Genomic DNA, 23,499 nt, shown 5'->3' on the forward strand with positions numbered 1-23,499 from the left:
TTTATATTGAATAAAAGCTCTTCTTATTTTCTATAGCCTTTTTAACTTTGGGCGTAAGCCACATAGGTTTGATTTTTAGCCTTTTAAACTTGATGCCCATGGGACTATATTTTGCAATGTGTTCACGCGTTTTTGAAAATTTTGAAAATCCACATCCCCCAGAGGAAGCTACGAGTCCCTGTAGCGTAACGCGTAGGGGAGGGGCGGTGACGTTATCACGCATCCACAGAGGAACGGCGAGTATATTTACTGAAAGCAAACACACCAGCCAGGCTGTCTGAAGCACGATCTGGATACATTGTATGCAAAGCTCTATTTACATTTACACAATGTGAGTGGGAGATCAAAAAGCAATAAATCACTTATATCCCGGATAAGACACTATGTTTCTTTTCCCTTCTCTGCATGTTCCGTATATGGAGGAATAAACAAAGCAGCCAGTGAAGAAAGCACAATTGAGAAGGCTGAGCTGAGGAGAGAGGAGAGGAGACAGGAGGGAGAGGTTCAAGCTGCGAACACAGACTCATCACATTAACTAAATTGAATAACAACACCATCTCAAATTCAAAGAAAATAATTGACATTCCCATTTTTTATTAATGTTTTATTAATTTTTTATTAATTTTATTCACATAGAATTGACATTCCAATTTTTCATTAATTTTTTATTAATATTTGTTATAATCACATATAATTTTTTAATTCACATTTATAAATGAATTTATGTTAATTGTATATTTAAGCACCATAGAAGTAAGTAATGATTGGATTATAGGTGGTATATTAAGAAATTCACACAATCAAAAAAGGTCAATCACAAAGGTTGATAATATTGGAGCGCGGTACAGTACAAGAATTCATAGTTTACCAATTAAATCATAGTCCTCTTCATGCACTAAAGCTTCCAACTCACCTATTTTGCTTGGCAGACTTCTGGCATTGGTGAACAAACACTTTAGTTGATGGACACCTTGTTCACAGGTATTTTGCATATTTTCTATTTTCATACAAATGGTACCAATTCCACTGGTTGTTTGTAACATGGGAACCTTCTTATCATCTGCCATAGCCTTCCCCCCCATCTTTCCCCATTCCACCCACCAATAAGTACTGACCCCTGTCTGATCTGTCTACCCCGTTATAATCTAATTCTCCCTCCCCCCTCAATCCTAGTTTAAATACTCCTCCAGCCTTCCCATAAACCTCTCCCAAAGCACAGCAGACCCCCTTCCATTTAGGTACAGACCATCTCTTGCATATAGGTTGCACCCCAATGAAAAGTCAGCCCAGTGCTCTAGAAACCCAAATCCTTTCCTCTTACACCAGGTCTTCAGCCATGCACTGAGTTCTCTAATCTCCCCGTCTTTCCTGAGTTGCACATGGCACAGGTAATATTTCAGAGTATATATATATATATATAGTGAAGGAAATTAGAATTTGATTGCCAAACGTCAGCCACCATGGAGAGGATCTGCCAAGAGGAGTGAGCCAAATTCCCTCCTGAGATGTGTGCAAACCTGGTGGCCAACTACAGGAAACGTCTGACCTCTGTGATTGCCAGCAAGGAATTTGCTACCAAGTACTAAGTCATGTTTTGTGAAGGGGATCAAATACTTATTTCCCTCATGAACATGCAAATCAGTGCATAATTTGTTACACATGCCTTTCTTTTGAATTTTTTGTTGCTATTCTCTCAGTGTTAAAATACACCTACCATTCGATTTTTAGACCGATTATTTCTTTGTGAGTGGACAAACATTCAAAATCAGCAGGGGATCAAATACTTATTTCCTTTACTGTATATATATATATATATATATATATATATATATATATACAGCGAGGAACAGAAGTATTTGAACACCCTGCAATTTTGCAAGTTCTCCCACTTAGAAATCATGGAGGGGTCTGAAATTCACATTGTAGGTGCATTCCCACTTTGAGAGACAGAATTAAAAAAACCATTCAGGAAATCACATGTATGATTTTTAAAGAATTTATTTGTCTTGCACTGCTGAACATAAGTATTTGAACACCTGAGAAAATCAGTGTTAATATTTGGTAAAGAAGTCTTTGTTTGCAATTACAGAGGTCAAACGTTTCCTGTAGTTCTTGACCAGGTTTGCACACACTGGGATTGTTGCCCACTCTTCCACACAGATCTCCTCTAGATCTGTCAGGTTTCGGGGCTGTTGCTGAGCAACACAGAGTTTCAGCTCCCTCCAAAGATGTTCAATTGGATTTAGGTCTGGAGACTGGCTAGGCCACTCCAGAACCTTGATATGCTTCTTACGGAGCCACTCCTTGGTTCTCCTGGCTGTGTGCTTCGAGTTGTTGTCATATTGGAAGACCCAGCCACGACCCATCTTCAATGCTCTGACTGAGGGAAGAAGGTTGTTGCTCAAAATCTCACACTAAATGGCCCCATTCATCCTCTTCTTAATACAGTGCAGCCGTCCTGTCCCCTTCGCAGACAAACACCCCCAAAGCATGATGTTACCACCCCCATGCTTCACAGTAGGGATGGTGTTCTTGGGATGCAACTCATCCTTCTTTTTCCTACAAACACAACGATTGAAGTTTAGACCAAAAAGTTCTACTTTGGTCTCATCTGACCACATGACTTTCTCCCATGCCTCCTCTGGATCATCCAGATGGTCATTGGCAAACTTCAGACGGGCCTGGACATGTGATGACTTGAGCACGGGAACCTTCCGTGGAATGCATGATTTGAAACCATGACGGCGTAGTGTTCTACCGACAGTGACCTTTGAAACTGTGGTCCCAGCTCTCTTCATGTCATTGACCAGCTCCTCCCTTGTAGTTCTGGGCTGATTCCTCACCTTTCTTATCATCAGTGATACCCCACGAGGTGAGATCTTGCATGGAGCCCCAGTCTAAGGGAGATTGACAGTCGTCTTTAGCCTCTTCCATTTTCTAACAATTGCTCCAACAGTTGATCTATTTTCACCAAGCTGCTTGGCAATTGCCCCGTAGCCATTTCCAGCCTTGTGGAGGTCCACAATTTTGTCTCTGGTGTCTTTTGACAGCTCTTTGGTCTTGCCCATGGTAGTAGTTGGCGTCTGACTGACTGTGGGGTGGATAGGTGTCTTTAACCTCCCTGGCGGTATGATTATTTCCGATTTTTTGTGCTGAAAGCGGTACCATTTTTTTGCAGGGAAATATGTAGTTTTTTATTGTAGGCTGTAATTTTTAGGAATAACTCACTGAAATCTGTCCGAACAAGAGTCTAGTAAACATTCCGGATATGATAAAACTTGAAACACGAAATCATAAATTACAATTTAATAAATAATCATAAAAAATAATAATATAATAATAATATATTTAATTCAATAATATAATCAAACCAAAAACACTGAAATTTGAAATACAGAGGCAAATTTGCACATCGCTGAGCAAAGTCACAAAATCGTTTTCAGTGTCTGATGACGAATTTCCCCACAAATCATTATCACTCAATTCTGCAAGTGGTTCTGATTTACTATCGCTGTTCTCTAACCGGTCTAAAACTGCTTTTGAGATAAAGGGACGCTTTTTGGACTTTTCTAAGTTTCCAGGCAGAAAGAACAGTCAAAATGCAGGCAGGGCACAGGACAAAGCAGTAGGGACAAAATATATGTGAAATGCATTGAAACAGCAATGTTTTACTATATAATAATCATTTTAAAAAAAATGACACAGGGACCGGAACACGGAAGCCGGATGCCAGCATCGGCCGGAGGAGATGGCCAGGGACGCTGCAGGACAAGGTAAGTGCTGCAGGGACTCCCTGTGCAACGCTGCAGGGTAAGCCCGGGTGTAGCTCGGGGTTACCGCTCTTGGTACTAAAATTTTACCCCAAGCTACACTCGGGAATACCGCCAAGGAGGTTAAAGAGCTCAGACAGGTGCTACTAAGTTAGATTAATGAGTAGAGTAGAGGTGGGCTTTTTAAAGGCACAGTAACAGGTCTTTGAGAGCCAGAATTCTTGCTGTTTCTTAGGTGTTCAAATACTTATGTTCAGCAGTGCAAGACAAATAAATTCTTTAAAAATCATACAATGTGATTTCCTGAATTTTTTTTTTAATTCTGTCTCTCAGAGTGGGAATGCACCTACAATGTGAATTTCAGACCCCTCCATGATTTCTAAGTGGGAGAACTTGCAAAATCACAGGGTGTTCAAATACTTCTGTTCCTCACTGTATATATATACACATTATATTGCCAAAAGTATTGCGACGCCTGCCTTTATACGCACATGAACTTTAATAGCATCCTAGTCTTAGTCCGTAGGGTTCAATCATGAGTTGGCCCACCCTTTGCAGCTATAACAGCTTCAACTCTTCTGAGAAGGCTGTCCACAAGGTTTAGGAGTGTGTCTTTGGGAATGTTTGACCATTCTTCCAGAAGTGCATTTGTGAGGTCAAGCACTGATGTCAGACGAGAAGGCCTGGCTCGCAGTCTCCGCTCTAATTCATCCCAAAGCTCTTCTATCGAGTTGAGGTCAGGACTCTGTGTGCAGGTCAGTCAAGTTCCTCCACCCCAAACTCGCTCATCCATATCTATATGGACCTTGCTTTGTGCACTGGTTCGCAGTCATGTCAGAACAGGAAGGGGCAATCCCCAAACTATTCCCACAAAGTTGGGAGCATGAAATTGTCCAAAATGTCTTGGTATGCTGACACCTTAAGAGTTCCCTTCACTGGAACTAAGGGGCCAAGCCCAACCCCTGAAACACAGCCCCACACCATAATCCTCCCTCCACCAAACTTTACACTTGGCACAATGCAGTGACGCAAGTACCGTTCTCCTGGCAAACACCAAACCCAGACATGTCCATCGGATTGCCAGACAGAGGAGCATGATTCATCACTCCAGAGAACATGTCTCCACTGCTCTAGACTCCAGTGGTGGAGTGCTTTACACCAATGCATCTGATGCTTTGCATTGCACTTGGTGATGCATGGCTTGGATGCAGCTGTTTGGTCATGGATACTCATTCCATGAAGCTCTATTGTTGTGCTAATCCGAGGTCTTTAGCTATTGACAGTTGGTGACTTCTGCACACTGTGTGCTTCAGCATGCGCTGACACCGCTCTATCATTTTACGTGGCCTACCAGTTTGTGGCTGAGTTGCTGTCGTTCCCAGTTGCTTCCACTTTGTTATAATACCACTAACAGTTGACTGTGGAATATTTAGTAGCAAGAAAATCACGGATTCATGGATGGACCTATTGTACAGGTGGCAACCTAACGGGGTACCACGCTTGAATTCACTGAGCTCCTGAAAGCGGCCCATTCTTTCATAATATTTGTAGAAGCAGTCTGCATGCTTAGGTGCTTGATTTTATTTACTTGTGGCCATGGAGGTGATTGGAACACCTGAATTCAATAATTTGGAGGGGTGTCCCAATACGTTTGGCAATATAGTGTATATAATTATATATATATATAAATATATATATAGTGACAGTGAGAGACCCCACCCCTTGGAAAATAGTTGGAAAAGGGGCACAGAGGTTGCACATGTGCAGAGTGAGGGGCTCCGACTTATTGATTTTGAGCTGAGAAAAACTGTTTTTACAGCTTTCTCTTGATTTTGACATTCTTGGATTGGGCTTCATAGTTTGGAGGTTTTGAAGTGCCTTTGGGACTGAAGAAATCTTCAACTCAGTGTCCAGGTTTTGTTGAAGACTAGCAGGGTGTGTCTGCAGGTGCATACAGTCTTTATAACGAAGGACTGAGAATAGATCAGAGCTCCAGCCAGGAGGGAGGTGTGTTTCCATCTGTAGACAGGTGTGTGTTCCTGTCTGGAGACACAGGTGATCCACTTGAGAGACAGTACTCCATGTGGGAGATATTTCATGTCCATGCGACTGAGACAGCTGAGAAAGCCTGGGTGACTAAAAGACCTGAGGCAACTAGGAGAGAGTCCAGGAGATGGAAGGAATCTATGAGACTCAGAGGTGCAGCGTACAATAAAAAGAAGCTGAGTGCACTGAAGAACCCCTGGTCTGGGTGACCATGGTAAAAAGCAGAAGTATTGCTGAAGTTAGAATTAGAGAATCAGGTGGCTTGGTATGCTGTTTTATGTTGTGAGTTCAACCAAACCCCCTGTGTGGGAATGTTTGTGGGCTTTACTTTAATGTTTTAATAAAAGTGGGCTACCAGGCCCTTAAAACAGTTTAGACTGACATGTCTTACTAAAATGCATCTACCACACTGAATTTAATCACCCCATGTCATATATATATATATATATATATATATATATATATATATACAGTATGAACTGCTCAAAAAGATTGAAAACACATCAGATCTCAATGGGGAAAAATATCATGCTAGATATCTTATACTGATATGGACTGGGTAATGCATTAGGAACGTAAGAATGCCCTTCGTTTGATGGAAATGAAAATTATCAACCTACAGAGGACTGAATTCAAACTGAATTAGATTTAGGTCAGGAGAGCGTGGGGACCATTCAATGGTATCAATTCCTTCATCCTCCAGGAACTGCCTGCATACTCTTGCCACATGAGGCCAGGCATTGTCGTGCACCAGAAGGAACCCAGGACCCACTGCACCAGCGTAGGGTCTGACAATAGGGCCAAGGATTTAATCCCGATACCTAATGGCAGTCAGGGTGCCATTGTCTAGTGTGTATAGGTCCCTCCATGGTTATGCCTCCCCAGATCATCATTGACCCACCACTAAAATGGTTATGCTGAACGATGTTACAGGCAGTATAACATTCTCCACGGCTTCTCCAGACCCTTTCACGTCTGTCACATGTGCTCAGGATGAACCTGCTCACATCTGTGAAAAGCACAGGGTGCCAGTGGCAGACCTGCCAATTCTAGAGTTCAATGGCAAATGCCAATCGAGCTCTATGGTGCCCAGCATTGAGCACAGGGCCCACAAGAGGACACCAGGCCCTCAGGCCACTCTCATGAAGCCTGTTTCTGATTGTTTGGTCAGAGACATTCACACCAGTGGCCAGCTGTAGGGCTCTGGCTGTGCTCATCCTGTTCCTCCTTGCGCAAAGGAGCAGATACAGATCCTGCTGATGAGTTAAGGACCTTCTACGGCCCTGTCCAGCTCTAATAGAGTAACTGCGTGTCTCCTGGAATCTCCTCCATGTTCCTGAGACTGTGCTGGGAGACACAGCAAACCTTCTGGCAATGGCACATATTGATGCGCCATCCTGGAGGAGTTGGACAGCCTGTGCAACCTCTGTAGGGTCCAGGTATCCCCTCATGCTGCCAGTAGTGACACTGACCCTAGCCAAATGCAAAACTAGTGAAAAACAGTCAGAAAAGATGAGTAGGGAAAAAAATGTCAGTGGCCTCCACCTGTAAAACCATTCCTGTTTTGGGGGTTGTCTCATTGTTGCCCATCTTGTGCACCTGTTGTTAATTTCATTAACACCAAAGCAGCTGAAACTGATTAACAACCCCCTCTGCTACTTAACTTGAGCAGATCAATGTCCCAGGAGTTTAACTGACTTGTAAACGCAGAAGTCAGGATTCTGTGTTTACAAGTGACAGTTAGCCTCCCAACAGCTCTCATAGATTTGATCTCTGAGTGGCTCCCACTCAGTGCAAGATGGGAACAATGCAGGTGCCAGGGGGCAGTGCAGATGCTGGCACCCCCACTGGATGATTTCCCTGCAAGTGAGAGAGGCGAAGCCACCTACAGTGTGTGGGGAGGTACTAGAGCCAGCTGGGTGCTGCAGCTTAATACAGCAACAATATTAAGACATATGGAAGATGGTGGAACGTTTAAGGAGGGGGAGAGTAGAAGGGGGCAGTGGAGGGTGCATGCAGAGATCAAAGCTGAAGAAGACTGAAAGTGAGAAGTGGGTGGGGGATGCAGAGGTAAGCAGCTGTAGAAGAAGGCTAAATTCTGCACTTTGTATGCAGTGCACCTCTGATTTCTACACTATGTACATAGCGCAATCCCAAACCCTTGAACTCTGCACTCTGTAACACCCTTGAACTCTGCACTCTGTACATAATGCACTCCTGGTATTTATTGACCCTTTAAGACTCTCCCACTGTTAGTGAAATTTAACTATGCTCCCTATTTGATGTGGTTTGGAGGATGTGTGTTTGTGGGGGGGGGGTTGGTTTTGGGGGTCGTGGTTGAGTCCCTGCATCCATTTTCAGAGAGAAAAAAGTGATATACAATATATCAGCGCTGAGCAAACTGTTGGCGCTTTATAAATACTGTATAATAATAATAATAATAACATATATACACAATATTGCCAAAAGTATTGGGACACCCCTCCAAATCATTGGATTCAGGAGTTCCAATCCCTCCATGGCCACAGGTGTATAAAATCAAGCACCTAGGCATGCAGACTACTTCTACAAACATTTGTGAAAGAATGGATCGCTCTCAGCTCAGTGAATTCAAGCGTGGTACCACGATAGGTTGCCACCTGTGCAATAAGTCCATCCGTGACATTTTCTTGCAGTGAAGACGTGTTCTCTGGAGTGACGAATCACGCTTCTCTGTCTGGCAATCCGATGAACGTCTAGGTTTGGTGGTTGCCAAAAGAACAGTACTTGTCTGACTGCACTGTGCCAAGTGTAAAGTTTGGTGGAGAGGGCATTATGGTGTGGAGTTGTTTTTCAGAGGTTGGACTTGGCCCCTTAGTTCCAGTGAAGGGAACTCTTAAGGCATCAGCATACCAAGACATTTTGGACAATTTCATGCTCCCAACATTGTGGGAACAGTTTGGGGATGGCCCCTTCCTGTTCCAACATGACTGAGCACCAGTGCACAAAGCAAGGTCCATAAAGACATGGATGTGTAGTTTAGGAACATGACTGGCCTGCGGAGTCCTGACCTCAACCCCAGGGAACACCTTTGGGATGAATTAGAGTGGAGACTGTGAGCCAGGCCTTCTCGTCTGACATCATTGCCTGACCTCACAAATGCTCTTCTGGAAGAATGATCAAACATTCCCATAGACACACTCCTAAACCTTGTGGACAGCCTTCCCAGAAGAGTTGAAGCTGTTATAGCTGCAAAGGGTGGGCCAACTCAATATTAAACCCTACAGACTAAGACTGGGATGCCATTAAAGTTCATTAAAGTCCTCCCAACTTGCTATATATGTATGAGGGGACAGACTGAAGAAAAGTCCTGTAGGGTGGAGAGGAAGAAGTGAAGCGCCATTCTGTAAGAGTTCTCTCACGCCTCCTCTTCTCCTCAGCGATGCTGAGTGGCTCGGTCCTCTGTCATCCAGGGTACAGCGGGCGGGATTTCAGGATGTTAGGTGCTTTCCCAGAAAACACATGGTGTGTGTGGAGGAGAGGGGGGGCTCAGGAGAGGCCGGACTTTATATAGAGGAGTGCCGAGAGCGGCGGAGACGGGAGGGAGTGATCGGAGCATGCACAGTATATGGGAGCTCATCGTACTCCGCACACAATAGACACCTACCGCTCCGCTCCTGGACAACTCTTCACCTACATTATTACTGGACTATCCGATCTCCGAGGAGCCCCCACACCGCCCGACACCCTACACCGACCGGATCCCGCAATGGTAAGCCTTGCCATGGCTACTTACCTACTATCATTTATAGAAAAGTGTGGCTGGTGAGCAGGCAGAGCAATGCGGAAGCAAAGACAGTAATGTGGAGCACATGTAGAATGACCTGTCTAATCCATGTATGTATATGTACCTGGTCACATATATGAAGAATGACCCGAGTATTTTATATATGTAAATGTGCCTCATCACATATATGAAGGATGACCAGTGTACACCATGTATGTATATGTACCTGATAACATATATGAAGAATGATCCATGTACACCATGCATGTATATGTACCTGATCACATATATGAAGAATGATCCATGTACACCATGCATGTATATGTACCTGATCACATATATGAAGAATGATCCATGTACACCATGCATGTTTATGTACCTGATCACATATATGAAGAATGATCCATGTACACGATGCATGTTTATGTACCTGATCACATATATGAAGAATGATCCATGTACATGATGCATGTATATGTTCCTGATCACATATATGAAGAATGACCTATGTACACAATGCATGTATATGTACCTGATCACATATATGAAGAATGACCTGAGTACTTTATGTATGTATATGTACCTGATCACATGTATATAAAGAATGACCCCTGTACCTTATGTAAATGTACCTGATCACTTATATGAAGAATAACCTGTGTACACCATGCATGTATATGTACCTGATCACATATATGAAAAATGACCCGTGTACACCATGCATGTATATGTACCTGATCACATATATGAAGAACAACCCTTGTACACCATGAATGTATATGTACCTGATCACATATATGAAGAATAACCCGTGTACACCATGCATGTATATGTACCTGATAACATATATGAAGAATGACCCGTGTACACCATGCATGTATATGTACCTGATCACATATATGAAGAATAACCCTTGTACACCATGCATGTATATGTACCTGATAACATATATGAAGAATGACCTGTGTACACCATGCATGTATATGTACCTGATCACATATATGAAGAATGACCCGTGCACACCATGCATATACATCACATATATGCCTGCTCACATATATGAAGAATGATCCAAGTACACTCATTCATATCTTTTCTATGAACTCATTTAGAGCATTACTATTAGTACTACCAATATTATTGTATTGTTCTGCGCCGCGGATTGGAACAACTCATTATAAACTTGATCACTGAAAATGTGGAATTTTGTTGACAAAAGCGTGGTATGATTGCTTTACTGTGAACAACAATCAAGAAAGAGAAATCATCCTCTATCGGAAAGAGAAAGCAAACACCAAACTGACGGGTTCTTCTACTGGGCATACATTGCTCAGTTGTTTTTTTGTGTTTTTGTTCAGTTAGCAGGCTGATCTAAAAAAACTGAAAGTATTCCCTCATCTGCACATTTTAAGGTGGATAGAGGACCCCCCCCCCCCCACCTCACTCTGTTTTATTGTATTCTGACAGCAGGGACTCCTCAACTGTCGGAATACACTGATCAGCACTGCAAGGTTGATCAAACACAAACAAGCCCGTTCATAAGAAGTCAATCATTAGATGGTCTTCTCACACATGGGAAAGGCCATAGTTGGATCAAAAATCAGTAGTCCTAACACAGTCCTTTTCCTAGGGGGACAGTGGTGCTGAGTTGACACCATAGGACAGGATGTGAGTTAATTGCAGGATAACCAGGTTAAAATAAAGGGAAAAAAGTATGACAAAAGAAAAGGTTAGCAGCCACAGCATCTAAGGAATGGTAAGCTGCAATACTATACATTTTTTTCTTGGATTTAGATATGCTTCAAAGTGTATCTAAACCCAAATCCAAAAATGTAATCTATTTCAGTTTACTAGTCCTCGGCGTGATTACTAGTCCTCAGTATGCTGCATTTGTTTTCTTTTTTCATACTTTTTTGCTTTATTTTCACTTGGTAATAATCATCCTTCCATTATCACACTCCCTGCCCCAGGGTGGCTACGTCACTCCTCCATATATCTATAGAGGGAGCAATGGTTGTCACCCCAGGCTGCTCCTCTGATGTGGACTACTAATATGTCTGTGTCTCCATCTCCTTTACCTGGAGGGCAGGGTAATTGGGAGATTACAGACGATAGCTAGGAAGGAGGATATTCTTCTCTGCAGCTCACAGGAAGTGACAAGGACAAGCATTTCTATCAAGGATCAGCAGGAATCTTCTGTATTTGCTGAAAATGTTTGAAAACTAAAACTAATGCAGCCACAAATTCTAAGGACTTTAAGCTGCAATATATTAAATTTTTCGTCTTGGATTTAGTTATCCTTTAATTGTAATTTTTGAGAGTATACCATTGTTGTACACTGCTGCATCAAGACAGTGTACACATGTTACCAGTGACATATTACATACTGTATCTTGTTTGTGCCTAAGACTGCTCTGGACTGACTGGATCAGTAACTGGTCATAGGTGGGTGATTGCGAGGGTGGGTAGGGAGATGTCCCTCCAGTCAGTTGTACCCAAATGATGGATATTGGGGGTAAACCCTCTTAGAGTTTGGGCTGCTGTCTTCATGGTACAGACTTGAGGTCGTTTCCACAAATTAACTTGGAATAATAGAAAAGGAGTGCCCAATGTCAAAAAGAATGCACTATTGATGGTAGATTAGGAGGCATTTATTTCAAGCAACAAGTGCATCAAGCCAACGCGTTTCGGGAGAAAGACTCCCTTCTTCAGGGCTGTTGCTGCAATCTATTAAATGGGAAAAATTCCCATGTTGGGTATATACTTTACAGGTTGGAAAATATATAATATATATGCGTTAGCTTGATGTACTTGTCGTTACTCTCAATAAATCCCTCTTAATCTACCATCAAAAGTGCATTCTTTAGTTCATTGAGCGCTCCTTTTTTTCTATTATTCCAAATATTCCAAATATTATTCCAAACATACTGTGACTTGGTTATAAATTTACAAATTTCTAGTGTGAGATTGTGCGCTATGTGCACTATATATATATTATAATATAATAACATTTACTAAACATTTGTCATGGTCAGTTATGAAGAGATATGATCCATGCCCACACGATATAATACATTATAACATTAAAGTGGATTGATTAGTGAGGGGTTGGATTCCTGTCATGTTTTTATTGCTGTGTCCTCACTATCTATTTGTCCTGGTGACTGCTGAAAATCCCAAATATTGATTTGACACCAGAACAGCAACAGAGGGAAAATAGTTCAATGGGGACTCTTGTTCCAGTGATAACTGTGTAAGTGGGCACTCTCTCACTTTGAAAAGACTTCCAAAGTAAAGGGAAGTCTTCCCAATGGAACAGAGATAGCAAAAAAAAAAATCTGTTTTGAGCTTTTTGGCTTGCCCTGCTGCTATCCTTTTTTCCTGACATCCATCAATTGAAAGATCCGAGGAACCGGGTGGAAATTTTCAGCCAAACAGCAGCTGCATCCAACTTGATTCAGTATCTGCTCAGATATTTTGACAGCCAGCGGGGGGCTGCCAAAATACGCTAGCTGCATCTGGAGATTCTCCTGTCTGTGCTGTATGGTATGTATAGAGGAAATGTATTTATGGCCAGCTTTAGATATACAGTTTTATATCTGGTATGCAGTTGTAAACTCTTGTGATGTGGAAATAATCTATATTTATTAACATTTTTATTACAGATCCCCCCACCCATGTCAGCTAATACTGACATTTTTTCTGCTTTTATTCTAGGCTTACTTCTGTTTGGCTCTTATTTTTATATGTTTGGCCACATGTGCCCATGCTGAGGAGGAGTGTTCATTTCCCATTACAGACGATCATCTGAATTACCTGGATGAGATGGTAAGAAACAATACAAAGTAAAAAAAAAAATGATGTCAGTTTCACAGTAATTGCAGCAATTTGTAGCTCAGTCACTTAGTAATTACCCTTTATTCAGAGTTGGATACAGAATTACTGGCTTTTGTAGCTGCTCGTGTCATGCTATGCAGCAGCTCATGAAAATGTCACAGCAGCGATTTGTAACTGTGTAGATATATCTTGCAGCTACTGTGGCAGGAAATCCATAGCCAGCTACAGATTGTAAGAGAAGATTGTAGCTGCTACAGATCTCTGCTACAAAATTGCTGGTGTGACTTGGCCCTAAAGATGCACCCTAGAGCTGCTCAAAATAGTCCTAAGGTAGGGAAGCAAGGTAAGGAGAAATAGCAGCACACTGAATGGCTGTGCAGGGGTGTCAGCATAAGTCTGACTATTGGATTAGCGCCCAGCACAGCCAGAACACTGACCACACTGTGCTCTCATGCCTCATGTAGCAGAGGGACTGGCAAGAACACCAAGAATTAAACACAAAGGAAGCAATGCAAAGAGAACAGGATACTTTTTCATACAAGTACATGGTACAGCAAATATGAAATGTTGGGTTTACATATTTTTTAAGAACACAGTGTAATTTACTTACTAAAGCTGGAGAGAGTGAAATCAGGCTCACATCTGCATAGAAACCAATTGGCTCCCAGGTTTTAGTGTCAAAGCTTAATTGAACAAGCTGAGGTTAGAAGCTGATTGGTTTCTCTGCAGAAGTGAGCCTGATTTTGCACTCCAGCTTTAGGAAAAAAACCCCAGTATTTCAATTGTGAGCTTTTGTTTTGAGCCATCCTAGTATATTTTTAAAGGATGAGTTAACTTTAAGAAAAACAAATGGGACATGCAAAAAAATGCGCATTTACTATTTTTTTTTTGAGCCTGGAAAGCATTGCACCATCGGTTAGCAGATCGTTGTTGCTATGCAGGTCTCCTGCAGACTGTCAGTGTATCTGTTTACCTGTACATCCCGTATGAGCAGTCTGACAGGGAGACTCAATGACCTACCACAGTGCTCAACAGCGCTGAAGTAGTTCATTGAGAACTACAATCTGTCAGTTGCAAAGGTTGTCGGGGCTTGTAGTTCATTCTTTCACAGAACTCTGTGAATGAATGACACAGTTGTGTGAGCGGAGCCCCTACACTGCTGCGCTGTTTTCAAAAACTGACAGCTAGTATGGGGAACATCTCCCTGTACTGCTGTCACAAGGAGGAAAGGGGGGATCGGGCAGCAGCTGCAGCAGTGGGAACATGTTACATTTTCCACCCTAAAAATGGGTAGAACATGTAACATGTTCCCAAAGGTGAACTTATCCTTTAAAAGGTAAAATGTCATGAGAGAAATATGTAGCTGCTCCGCACAACGTGTACCTGTGAACAGGCAATGGAGCTAGTGAAGTAAAAATTCCTGATGACTTGTTTGCTTTAGTACAGTCACCCAGAAAGTAATAAAGCTTGTCACAGCCAGGCAACTAGCATTTTTAGAAATAGGTCTACAGTAATGACCTACATGTTTTTCTCTTGAAAGATTACTTTTAAAGCAACTCCGTCATTTATTTAACCTGTTAATGCCTTAACTCGTTTAACCCCTTAACACAGCTTTTGTATCATTTGATTGGCTCTCTGAGCCTTGACTGAGCATGTAGTGAGCGTGCTTTTAGCACACAGCCTCATGCCGCCAAGGACGCATATGTGTGGCAGCTGGGTGTTAAAGCCTACCTTTCTTGTATATATTCCTTTGCAAATTTGTGTTACGTGGTTGACAAGAGGTTAAAAATGTCACAAAGGGTGAGGTATCCAGCACTTACAAAAGTGTTGTATGTGAAGATTCTTCATGTGGCCGTAGTTCTTAATCGGAGTGAAGATCAGAGAAATGGGCAAAAGGACATGTGAGCTAAAGCCTCTTCTTTTGCAGTTGGAAATTGTTACTTTTTTAACCAAGTGACAATAGCTGTAATGGATACTATGTATGTGAGCGTGACATAATGATACTTTGTCCTCTTCTGATTGTAACTGTTCTCTTTCTGTTACAGATTGATGACCAGTTAAAAACTTCTTGTTCTATGAAAATTGAATTAATGGACAGCAAGAAAGTGGTGAGTTTGGCCAAGCCCAGTTAAAAAGTAATTCAAATTGTGCATAGAAGATCTAGAACTTGTATATATTGTCTGCATGAAGAAAATGTTGTAACACAAATGGACTGTGTTCCTAAGAATGTACTGGACCACATGGCTGCCCAGTGTGGCCAGCACAGTAAAGCCCACTTACCCTGACTTGTATAACACTGCTTGTTTGGGCATACTGTTTTTCTTTTACTGATGTAAAAACAATATTTGTTGAACTATGGGCACATTCACAGAAGAATTTCACAGGCAGCACGGAGGCACTATATCTGCTCCTCACCGCCAGCTGTAACCCTTTTATCACCACATTAGCGCTCTGCAACTGAAAACTGCACGCAGTAGCAGGTCCCTTGCAGAGCAGCTCCATTCACCTGAATAGGTGACATTTTGAGGGCTCTATGCCCGCCAAAAGCACCACGGAGTATAATTCTTGCTGTGGCATATGTACACCCTGGCAATTGCCTCAGCAAGTAAAGGGGGTAGTTCTTTGGTACTAACTACGTGTGGGAACAAGCCCTAAAAACATTATGTTGTATCAAACTGTCTCCACATTTTTGAAATACACCTTCCAATTCTTTGGATGATCCCTCAGCCTTTGCCTATGCAGGGCAAAGCAGAAAGTTTATTTTAATGGCCTTCAAGGATAAAGCACAGGTTAACTTCTGTTCAAGTAAAGGGCACATATTTCTGCTGAGGATCAGCACTGTTCAAGTCAATTTCTATTTATGTTATTTATCATATATTCATTGACCACATAGGACTATTCAAATTAGCCCTTTCCCTTAATGGACCACATAATCTAATGTTAAGGCCAATCTAACCTGAAGGCAGTAAACCTTTTTGGGGATTTTGTTGGAACACTGTGTCAGTACAGGGACAGTGTAAAAATCCACTATACAGAGTTTGGATGATTTGTGTAATTAAATTCTTACATGCTTCTTTCTTTTAGGGAGACTATTGCTACAAGAGAGGAGTAATCAGTCAGCTTTATTGGCTTTTAGAAAAACTTGAATTCAAACCAAATTCACAAAGTTATAATTATACAAAGAGTCTAAAAACCATATACAATCAAAGATTCAAGGACTGTATAGATACAGAGGATGACCTCGAACAGGTAAAGTTCTTTCAATATTGCATAGAAGGCTATTAGTGGTGTATCCCAAGGTTCATTGTTGGGGCCCTTACTTTTTAACATATTTATAATTAATATAGAACCTGGGATTAAAAGTACCATTTCAATTATTTCAGATGACACCAGGCTAAGCAGTGGAATAACCAGGATGCCTCCAACTTACAAGCCAACCTTAAATTTGAACTTAACTGTACCTGAGCATCACAAATTGAAAATACTGTTTAATTCATTTTTAATATTCAAAGCAAACTCACCCATCCATGTTGCCATGCTTTATTTTGTTGAGAAATCACTTTGAAAACACCCCCAACCATTTCTAGCTGCAGCCATCTTGAGTAAGGACAGCTGATTCATGTAGCATTTACTTCTTGTAGTCCATCTACCCATTAGCTCAGCCATGCAGGCAGAAGGGTGTGCTTATAGCATAACTTAAGGCAAAGCTTTTTTAAGTTTTGGATATATTGGAGAAGGATTAGAACATCTGCTTTTAATGTTTCTTCACCCCTCTTTTTGTCCTGTTTACCATTATTAATATATGTGTGTGTGTATACAGTGAGGAACAGAAGTATTTGAACACCCTGCGATTTTGCAAGTTCTCCCACTTAGAAATCATGGAGGGGTCTGAAATTCACATTGTAGGTGCATTCCCACTCGGAGAGACAGAATTTAAAAATCAGGAAATCACATTGTATGATTTTTAAGAATGTATTTGTCTTGCACTGCTGAACATAAGTATTTGAACACCTAAGAAACAGCAAGAATTCTGGCTCTCATATGAGACCAAAGTAGAACTTTTTGGTCTAAACTTCACTCGTCGTATTTGGAGGAAAAAGAAGGATGAGTTGCATCCCAAGAACACCATTCCTACTGTGAAGCATGGGGGTGGTAACATCATGCTTTGGGGGTGCAATGTTGTGCAACAGGAGGAACCCAAGACCCACTGCAGCAGCTTAGGGTCCGACAAGGAGTCCAAGGATTTCATCCCGATACCTAATGGCAGTCAGGGTGCTATTGTCTGGCGTGTAGAGGTCTGAGCGTCCCTCCATGGACATGCCTCCCTAGACCATCACTGATCCACCACCAAAATGGTCATGGTGAACAATGTTACAGGCAGCATAATGTTCTCCATGGTTTCTCCAGACCCTTTCATGTCTGTCACATGTGCTCAGGGTGAACCTGCTTTCATCTGTGAAAAGCACAGGGCGCCAGTGGCGGACCTGCCAATTCTGGTGTTCAATGGCAAATGCCAATCGAGTTCTATACTGCTGGGAAGTGAGCACAGGGCCCACTAGAGGACATTGGGCTCTCAGGCCACCCTCATGAAGTCTGTTTCTGATTGTTTGGTCAGAGACATTCACACCAGTGGCCTGCTGGAGGTCATTTTGTAGGGCTCTGGCAGTGCTCACCCTGTTCCTCCTTGCACAAAGGACCTTCTACGGCCCTGTCCAGCTTTCCTAGAGTAACTGCTTGTCTCCTGGAATCTCCTCCATGGTCTTGAGACTGTGCTGGGAGACACAGCAAACCTTCTGGCAATGTTCCATCCTGGAGTAGTTGGACTGCCTGTGCAACCTCTGTAAGGTCCAGGTATCACCTCATGCTACCAGTAGTGACACTGACCCTAGTCATATGCAAAACTAGTGAAAAACAATCAGAAAAGATGAGTAGGGAAAAAGTGGCTTCCACCTGTAAAACCATCCCTGTTTTGGATGTTGTCTCATTGTTGCCCATCTAGTGCACCTGTTGTTAATGTCAGTAACACCAAAGCAGCTGAAACCATCTGCTACTTAACTGACCAGATCAATATCGCAGGAGTTTAATTGACTTGATGCTATACTCTGATTAAAAAGTGTTCATTCAATTTTTTTGAGCAGTGTGTGTGTATATGTGTGTGTATGTATGTGTGTGTATATATATATATATATATATATATATATATATATATATAAATATTTTTTTTTTCTGTTGAATAACAAACATGTCATACTTACCTGCTCTGTGCAATGGTTTTGCACAGAGCAACCAGATCCTCTTCTTGGGTTCCCCACTGGTGCTCCTGGCTTCTCCCCCTGCCCCCTCAGTGCCCCTAAAGAAAACTTCTTGCTATGGGAGCACTCATGTGGGCTCACTTCTGAGCCAGCTTTGTGTTTCCATAAGACTCCCCTGCTCCCTTTTCACTGGTTGTTACTGACTGTAAAAAAAGAAGTGAGGAAGCTGAGAGAGCCTGTGTTCTAGTGCACAGTGCTGGATTGAGATCATGCTCAGGTTTAAGGATTAAGTATAAGGGGGGGGAGCTGTATTCAGAAGGTATTTTACCTTTGTGCATAGAATGATTGCTTTAAAAAATGATGGGTGCATTCCTGAATGTACAGAATATAACAGGATATTAGCTTTTACAAAGAAAAACACCAGAGATCTCTCATCCAGGGAATATCGGATTGCCTTTGGAGGATTTGATTTTTTTATTCAGGTTTGTTTTTTCACTGGATCATCTGTGGGTATAGGGTTCTGTACAGTGCCTTGAAAAAATATTCATACCCCTTGAAATTTTCCACATTTTCTCATGTTACAACCAAAAACATAAATGTATTTTATTGGGATTTTATGTGATAGACCAACACAAAGCAGCACATAATTGTAAAGTGGAAGGAAAATGATAAATGATTTTCAACATTTTTTACAAATATCTGAAAAATGTGGTGTGCATTTGTATTCAACCCCCCTGAGTCAATACTTTGTAGAACCACCTTTCACTGCAATTACAGCTGCAAGTCTTATTGGGTATGTCTCTACCAGCTTTGCACATCTAGAGAGTGACATTTTTGCCCATTCTTTGCAAAATAGCTCAAGCTCTGTCAGATTGGATCGAGAGTGTCTGTGAACAGCAATTTTCAAGTCTTGCCACAGATTCTCAATTGCATTTAGGTCTGGACTTTGACTGGGCCATTCTAACACATGAATATGCTTTGATCTAACCAATTCCATTGTAGCTCTGGCTGTATGTATAGGGTCTCAATTCTTTTGCAGAATCTTAACAGGTTTTCTTCTAAGATTGCTGTGTATTTGGCTCCATCCATCTTCCCATCAATTTTGACCAGCTTTCCTGTCCGTGCTGAAGAAAAGCATCCCCACAACATGATGCTGCCACCACCATGTTTCACGGTGGGGTGGTGTGTTCAGGGTGATGTGCAGTGTTGGTTTTCCACCACACATAGCGTTTTTTTTTTAGGTCAAAAAGTTAAATTTGGTTTCATATGAGCAGAGCACCTTCTTCCACGTTTGCTGTGTCCCCCACATGGGTTCTTGCAAACTGCAAACAGGACTTTTTATGGCTTTTTTTCAAGAATGGCTTTCTTCTTGCCACTCTTCCATAAAGGCCAGATTTGTGGAGTGTTGTCCTGTGGACAGATTCTCCCACCTGAACTGTGGATCTCTGCAGCTCCTCCAGAGTTACCATGGGCCTCTTGGCTGCTTCCTTGATTAATGCTCTCCTTACCTGGCCTGTCAGTTTAGGTGGACAGCCATGCCTTAGTAGGTTTGCAGTTGCGCCATATTCTTTCCATTTTCGGATGATGAATTGAACAGTGCTCCGTGAGATGTTCAAAGCTTGGGATATTTTCTATAACCTAAAACTGCTTTAAACTCCACACCTTTATCCCTGACCTGTCTGGTATGTGCCTTGGCCTTCATGATGCTGTTTGTTCACTAATGTTCTCTAAGCAGCACAGTGGTTAAATGGTTAGCACTTCTGCCTGGCAGTACTAGGGTCGTTGGTTTGAATCCCAGCCATGGCACCACCTGCCTGGAGTTTGCATGTTCCTGCGTGGGTTTCCTCCGCGTACTCCGGTTTCCTCCCACACTCCAAAGACATTCTGGTAGGTTAATTGGATCCTGTCTAAATTGGCCCTAGTATGTATATGTATGAATGTGAGTTAGGAACCTTAGATTGTACACCCTTTGAGGGTTAGGGACTGATGTAAATGTACAATATATATGTAAAAGCGCTGCTTAAAATTGATGGCACTATACAACTACTTGAAATAAATAAAATAAGAAAACTCTGAGGGTTTCACAGAACAGCTGTATTTATACTGAGATTAAATTACACACAAGTGGACTCTATTTACTAATTAGGTGACTTCAGAAGGCAGTTGATTCCACTAGATTTTAGTTAGGGGTATTAGAGTAAAGGGGGCTGAAAACAAATGCACACCACACTTTTCAGATATTTTATTTGTAAAACATTTTGAAAACCATTTATCATTTTCCATCCACTTCACAATTATGTGCCACTTTGTGTTGGTCTATCACATAAAATCCAAATTTAAAGTTTTTGGTTGTAACATGACAAAATGTGGAAAATTTCACAGGGTATGAATACCTTTTCAAGGCACTGTATATGGAAGTTATCAAAGCATATATGTATGCCTTGTTTTTCCTATAGGTTAAACTAGATCGACATGTCTTTTTTTTTAACCTAAGTATGTGACATCCTAAACAAATTCATGGTGAACAGCTTGTATTTTGATCATTTTAAACTTTGTATATTTATATTGGGTTTTCACATGGAAATATGTACCATAGCAATTAATATTTATTAATTTAAAACATTCATCTATTTTTATTTAATTTATTAGGAAGACCTTGCACCCTGTTCACGCTACGTTAATTTGAGCCCTTCCCAGATTTTGGAAAGGATAAAAAGGTCATTTGTGATATTTCGAGATTTTAAAGCAAATTCTGAATCTGAAGCTCATTGTTCTAAGGAGTATGGGTCATGCAAAGAAGAATATGACCATTCACCAAAAGGTGAGATTGCTAATAGCATAAAAAACTATGCTTATCAATACTGTTTTCAGATTAAGTGTTAAACATAATACAAGATTGAACATTGGTGATCATTGTTTTGGTCTGATTTACTAAATTGTGAAGTACAATAAGGTTAAGTGATCCTTTGCCAGATTTACAAATTGTAAAATGAGCTAAATAGAGCTAAATAGAACCTAAGTTCACTTCAAACATCACAATCATGTTGAAAAAGAAGCAACTTTAGAAATTCCTCTACAATCAGTTGGATGTTGAAAAACACACACTTTATTAGGCCTTGCACACAGACATTAGTTGACCCTTTCACTGCTTTACCCTCCATACTCACCAGTGGGAATGCAGACGTAGTTGAAAAGCTGGTAAAAGTCAACTTGGAAACATCTACAACACATCTAAAATGCAATCAGAGTTGGCATGAAAGCATGTAACATTTGACTTCCTACACAAACCATACATGTGGGCCAGCATAACTTCATTTCAATGCATTTTGCTGTACTTCACACTTTAGTAAATAAGGCCACAAATGTTTGGCTTAGTCAGCATCTGTAGCATATTAACAAATCCACTGCTTATGTGACACGTCTTTGATCTCTTAATAACTTACCCAAGGCTACTAACATGTCGTAGTCTCACATTAACAAACCCAGTGCCACTTTAACATCTCTGTAGTGTTGATAAAGACCAGGGCTTTATCAAAGTCTCTACCTCTTTCTTTGAATCCTACAGGTCCACAATGTGCTTGTCCTTCCCCAACAACACCCATTCCTTCTGCTACATCTGCTCAGAAATCTCTAAGCAACTTGTCAGAAATTAAGAGCAGCCCATATGCATCCACCATCCCCTTAAGTACAGTTTCCATTGTAGAGTACACAAGTGGCACTGATTCACAAAATCATCAACAGAGCTCCTCAGAGAGCATAGAACTGTCATCAGCCATCTTAACAAGTAAACCAACTGAACTACAGCCTTTAACCACCATCATGGATCACTTGCATGCTGCCAATACAGATCATCTGGTCTCAGGCCCAGAGCCTCCACGTCCCACAATGGACATTTCATTCACTGACATGGAATTTACTAATTTTATCACTGAACCAGCATACGTCACGAGTTTGTCTCAGACTAGGACATATCCTGAGCATTTCAACATGGTGAGTTTAAATGCCGATAGCTCACATACTGAAACATTGTCTACTACTAACTCAGTTCTGAACAAAGATTATTCTCAGCAAATAGGAGCATTAACTTCTGTCACAGAACCAATTGTTAATGAATTAGTGGAAACTACAGAACTCAGTATTGTTTCACAGAGTTCAGAGTCAAATGCTCAGAAATATTCTGAGCCGAGCATGGAGCCTACCATAGAGTCATCATCATCGAGCACTGTAACCAAAGTGCGACGTTCTGTTGGAAATGTGGATAAGACTTTACAGGCATATGTGTCAACACATCTTCAGCCGGTTTTGACCAGTGATGACAGTACTACAAAGCTACTTCAACTAACCTCAAGCATCCCGCCTACGTTTAAATCTCTTCAAACTATGGAACAGGAAAGTCAGTTGAGAAACCTTGGTTGGGCTGCCTCTTACCTTTTTCCTGCTATGGTAACAACCAAGCCTGCGAGCTCTGAAACTAAAATGTCTTCCCCTGACTCTGGAGTCCAGTCACTACCTTCAGAGCCTTCTTTACATCCAAAGTTGACATCGCATGAGGGAGGGTATACATACAACAATAATCAACAGCAAGAGCAAAATGTAGCTGCTTTTATATCTGAGGACAGGGCAAACAGAGGTGTTGGTCCTTTTCACGACTTTAATCCACTCCCTATCCTTGAAACAGAGCAGCATCATGATGGAAGACAGAAGAACAACTTATTCCTGGTCATGATTCCAAGCATTCTGGCAATATTGTTTCTGTGTGGACTTCTGTATTCCGTGTATCGCTATCGGGTGAGTGGCAGTGTTTTGACTATTGTCATGTACATCATAC

At 41.5% G+C, this 23,499-nt stretch overlaps 1 protein-coding gene across 2 annotated transcripts in view; it reads left to right on the top strand.

Moving 5' to 3' along the window:
• The first annotated feature begins 9,199 nt into the window (after nucleotides 1-9,199).
• Nucleotides 9,200-23,499, top strand: part of CSF1 (colony stimulating factor 1) — a 28,003-nt gene continuing 13,703 nt past the window's right edge. The window contains exons 1-6 of one of the 2 annotated variants that reach the window (XM_089681198.1): nucleotides 9,200-9,567; nucleotides 13,300-13,410; nucleotides 15,465-15,527; nucleotides 16,504-16,668; nucleotides 21,321-21,492; nucleotides 22,237-23,459. In XM_089681198.1, the coding sequence (XP_089537324.1) occupies nucleotides 9,424-9,567; nucleotides 13,300-13,410; nucleotides 15,465-15,527; nucleotides 16,504-16,668; nucleotides 21,321-21,492; nucleotides 22,237-23,459 (1,878 nt within the window). In that variant the 5' untranslated portion in view covers nucleotides 9,200-9,423. The remainder of the gene's footprint in view (nucleotides 9,568-13,299; nucleotides 13,411-15,464; nucleotides 15,528-16,503; nucleotides 16,669-21,320; nucleotides 21,493-22,236; nucleotides 23,460-23,499) is intronic. The other variant, XM_089681199.1, reaches the window with a different exon arrangement.

Source organism: Staurois parvus, unplaced genomic scaffold (genome assembly GCF_062004578.1).
Source record: "Staurois parvus isolate SC_StPar_1 unplaced genomic scaffold, SC_StPar_1.0 ptg000261l, whole genome shotgun sequence".
Taxonomy (NCBI): domain Eukaryota; kingdom Metazoa; phylum Chordata; class Amphibia; order Anura; family Ranidae; genus Staurois; species Staurois parvus.